Genomic DNA, 4,927 nt, shown 5'->3' with positions numbered 1-4,927 from the left:
CTTAAACCCACCCCCCCCCCCCCCCCCCCCCCCAAAAAAAAGAGGATGCATGCAGCTCTGTATGCTGAATTTAAAACACATTGCAATTACTGAATAAACATTCAATGGGTAAAATTAAGCTTGCCTTTATCTCACTTCCTGGTTTCTTGAAGAACTGGTGACGCCGACAGTGTCAGCTGCCCCCCTGGGAAAGCTATGTCAGGGCTCAACAAATTGCATCCTGGCGCCTGGGCTTTTGTCAGCCTCTTCACTGTCCCCCACCGCCACCTCTGCTCCCCGTTCTCCTCCCCGCTGGGGTCTGTGTCCACTTGGATCCTACTCTCCCTGCATTAGCAGAGGCAGCAGGGATCAGACAACAACCGCTGCAGCCGGCAACAATCGTGGAGGAGAGACTGCTGTGACTCTGTTACCTCCGTTCCTCCAAAGCTCGCCCTCTATATGGAAGGAGCTTGCACCTTCTGCAAATGATTGGAGATGAAGTGGTCAAGTATCTGCAACTATTAAAATGGCGACCAGATTTCTCACCACTTGACTCAGTGAAAGCTCCATCTAATGGGGTGGGGAACCTCCGGCCCTCCAGCTGTGGTAAAACTACAACTCCCATGAGGCATTGCAAAATTCTCACAGCCACCACTCCGAGACAGATGCATCATGGGATTTGTAGTTTCGCCACAGCTGGAGGGCCGGAGGTTCCCCGCCCTTGTAATAAAGGAAAGCCTTCATTATCTTTAAATATGTAGCAGATACTTAACACGCCTGCTTTAGTAGATACTCCGTACATAGATAGTACTGTAATGAATGGCCGTCACTTTATCACCATGCAGATCTTGGCAACTGCAGAAAACACAGAGCACTTTAAAAACGCAATATCCTGAACCTCAAATGGTAGTACAATTATTTAGTGCCATGTGGAACAAAAGCCATTACATTTTCCATTCACTAAATGGCTGCTTGCATTCCTTACATCCCACAGAGTGATGAGGCAATTATATAGAAGTACTCGGGGCAATCAGCACAATGAATATAGATGTACCATCATTCTTCCTAGTCACAACCCTGAGCAATGGAGGTAGGGATCTATACAGAACAACTTTCATAGACCACAAAACATGTATATTATACAGCACTACAACTGCACAACACAGGGGTCATAGGCACTGACCCAGACACACAAAATCCAGATGTTCATGGCTCCTACTGTCACTATGCAGCCGCCTGTTGGCAAACATGCCCATGGCTAGCCCAAATACTAAAAATACACCATCACTGCTACTCAAGGGCTGGCCAGAAAAAGGAATTCAATGTTATTTTTCAACAATAAGTGTTTTAATTACATGGCAGCTGACATGCTAATCTACAGTGTTGACAACTGACAGTGTAAATGGTTTACTCGCAGTATGACACAGAGGATTGTCACCTTACATTATACAGATGCATCTATCCTTCCTGCAAGGTAGAAAACCAACACTGCTGGAAACATTTACCCCAAAAGCAATCAGACTCTCTCCTGGCCTGGAAGACTATTGGAGAAATATTATTGTCCAGGCCTGCTAACCGGATGAGTGAAAAGGGGCCAATCCACTCCAAACTAACAAGTAAAGTTATGTATGCAATTCCTTCAGAACAGATAGGAATATGTAGAGATTTTTATATTTAATGCATTGTGCCGGGTCTTCCGCTAAGCCAGAGGCTGTACTGATGCTGTGAGAACATCAACAGCAGCTCACAACCACATGAAATGGGCTGAATGTACCGGCACGCCACGCATCGTCATGTAGCTGGTACTGCTGCAAAGATGTGCGACCACTAAGGCAGCGTTGTCACCCTAAGAACAGGATAGTGGCAGGATGATCAGGTGAAAACAAGAAAAGAAGTGTGCAATGACCAAGGATAATCCTACAAGAGATGGAGGAGGGCATTGTATACATACACTTTACACAGCTACTGCTTTCAGGGCCTTTAAGGCCTCATTCACAAACCTGCCATTATAGGACATTTATTTCATAAAATGGTTTTTAATGGAATTCACAAAGCGGGGAATTCATCAATACTGGAGCAGAGCCCGGAGTAACCAATCAACTTCTCTCTTTAGTTTGCTGAGAATGAAAGATAGAAGCTGATTGTGTTTACCTGTGTTCCATTTAGCAAACAGAACTCTGTGCATCCGGGGGCAGATTAGATACTCGGAATGTGGGAAAAGCGGAACTCCAGGCAGGTATGGAAGGCACACATTTCTACAACATTGTAATCATTAATAGGTCATTACACTGTTTTAAACGCAACCTGGATTTGTCTTGGAATCAGTCACTTGCCATGTCAGACTAGGGCAGGGAGAAGAGGCACAAGAAACCAGTTGTGCTGCAGTCCAAGGAGCTTGCTTATAGAAGACAGCAGTGTGACAAATAAGCTCACCGGCCTACTGCTTCTCCTTTCAAGGTCCAGTCTCAGATGGGGAACAAGACCTGTAAAGCTGGCCATACACTGTGTAAATTTCAGCTGAATCTTGAGGAACTGGCCGATATTCACATAAAGGACTGTCAGGCCGGCATCCCTCGATCAGCTGATCAAAGGAGGTTAGGAAATCTTTGAAGTAACAGAGCAGGCAGCCAACCAGTCAGGTATTCTGGTAGCAGCTGCCATCAGAATACAATGAAGGCAACAGGAGATTCCTCAATCAATGCTTGTAAGCACTGGAGGACTCTGTTCTATTTTCTTTGCTCAGCCCGCGGATTGAACGAAGAGGATCTTACTATGTATGGCCAGCTTTAGTGTTATTTAAATGCAGAAGAAAAGCAGCTCTCTTGCCCTGCCAGGCTGGGTTGTGCTCTGTGGCAGAGCTGTGTAAACCTCAGGATTGGATGGACAGAGATGTAAACCCTTTGGCAGGTGAAAGTAGCAGTCGTGTCACGATTTCATCTGTCTGCCTGGAGCTCAGCTTTGAATACAGAAGAACTTCGTCTGGGAAGCAGAACGTTTGTTTACACGTCCCAGATCAATGTATCGGTGTTGAAATCAGAGAGGCAAGCATGATTGTAGCCTAATAGTAGACGCAGGTTCCCAAATAACCTTCTCAAGCCAACCATTACAAGGTCCTGGTGTATACACACACATTACAGGAAGTACATTGAGACTATACGGTAGGTGATCAGAGCCAGGAAGTTCTGTATCGGAGATCCATAGAAGGAAGTCTCAGGAGGGGGTTAGATTGCCCCCAGTCAGTTTACCTTTTCCACACAGACATGTAACCGTGCCCTTCCTTCCCCAGGGACTCCCCCCACCATCTCATCTCCTGGCACTTACTGCCCATCCTCCCAGCACAAGGGCAAACCTTCCCCTCCCCCCCATAACCAGTGACCGGCTTCTTACCTGCAGTGAGCCGGGAGGACACCTCCCCGAAGGGAGAAGGCTCCATGCGGAGGTATTTCTGTGGGGAAGGGCCGGAAGGGGAAAGGGGGGCACATCTCCTTCTCTTGGGGGAGGCGGCCGGGCTGTGAAGGGGGTCGAAGTCGATAGTCCTTTTGAGCGTGGCTCCGCAGGCCATGTCCTGAGCAGAGAGCACTGGCCCCTACCCCAGGGACAATATTGTCGTAGCAGCAGTTCTACAGGGCCTCCTAGTGCCGCTCCTCTCCCAAGAGCTCCCGGCCTTCCTGCCTCGTCCTCCGTAGTAATACTGGATCGGCCGGCTAACAAAGAGCGCCTCACACGCAGAGGAGTAGACGGTGAGACCCTGGGCTCCGGTGCCGGTAAAGATGGCAATGGATACTATCAGCCGCTTTGCTTCAATCCCGTGTCTGTACCAGCCAGCGCCGCTCTCCCTCAGCTCGCAATATGGCGTTAATAACAACGCCACTGATTCATTCTCGCGCAGATACTCGCAGGCGGCGCCCGGTGGCTTGTGGGAAATGTAGTCCTCCCCGCCCACTCAGCTAATTCTGTACGACGAGCAATAGACTACAGGACCGTCATGCATTGCGCTGAGGCCGTTGCTTCCGTGTTTGAATTTAAATCCCCTCTAGTTGTTTTCCCATCGCTGAGAGGAAGTGGCTGTGCAGCTGTGTTAAGTGTGTTCTCTACATAGATGCATCTGGTAAGGTTGTCAGTGAAGAAAATTTGTAGAAAAATGGAAAAAAAACCCTATTTTTTTAGTTTTGGATAGAGCAGAGAGGGATTAGAACACCTTAGATTTATGTATTTGCCAGCTGCACACCTTAAAGCGTTGTGACCAATGGTACCAGAGATGTGCTCTTAGTGACCGCAAGGGACGGCACTGTGCAAAACTTAAGGTATTTAAAGTATTCAGCACTCAGTGATTCAATATGCAAATAAGGTTAGATTTATTGCAAATTAAATCACTTAGATCTAAAATCCAGTGATTTGGGGCCACATAGGGGCCCTTTTTCAAGGTGATGCAGTGAACAAGTTCCTAGAGGAAGGGACCCTGCGAGGCCCTGAAACTTTGGCTGAGTGACCTATGTGATGTGATTTTCAAAAAAGCTAACCTTACATGTGCTGCGCTGTCAAAAACAAATAACGTCAACCCACCTACTAGCAAATAATATATACTAAGGGGGTTGATCACTATGTACTATGAAAAATTATCCAATTCAGCTTACTTTCCAATTCAGCTATGTTGTCCTAGATTGTTCACTTCTCCAAACTCTTCACCCTTTTGTGAATAACCCCCTAAGTCTTCAAAGAACATAATACATAGTGATCAAATACATCTACTATATAAACAATATTAACTTGGGTCAACACAAAGGTATAAAAAGTGCTAGTACAATGTGTTGGTGTACTAGATGTTCGCGTGCATATAAATAACGTGCTCGTTTCCAAATAGTTCATATTTGTTGCAGCAATGCATCAATGATCCGAATAGTTCATATATATTTAAACAATGTATCAGTCTTTACCAATTACTCAAGGG

At 46.4% G+C, this 4,927-nt stretch overlaps 1 protein-coding gene across 1 annotated transcript in view; it reads right to left on the bottom strand.

Annotated features, from left to right (window-relative positions):
- AKIRIN2 (akirin 2) overlaps positions 1-3,670 on the bottom strand; it is a 16,872-nt gene extending 13,202 nt beyond the window's left edge. The window contains exon 1 of the mRNA XM_018554359.1: positions 3,367-3,670. Within this exon, the coding sequence (XP_018409861.1) occupies positions 3,367-3,541 (175 nt within the window). The 5' untranslated portion in view covers positions 3,542-3,670. The remainder of the gene's footprint in view (positions 1-3,366) is intronic.
- Positions 3,671-4,927: the final 1,257 nt, after the last annotated feature.

Source organism: Nanorana parkeri, unplaced genomic scaffold, assembly GCF_000935625.1.
Source record: "Nanorana parkeri isolate BGI_ZX_2015 unplaced genomic scaffold, ASM93562v1 scaffold154, whole genome shotgun sequence".
In the NCBI taxonomy this organism is placed as follows: Eukaryota; Metazoa; Chordata; class Amphibia; order Anura; family Dicroglossidae; genus Nanorana; species Nanorana parkeri.
The sequence above is the reverse complement of the archived record's forward strand: the minus strand, read 5'-3'. Positions and strand labels throughout refer to the sequence as shown.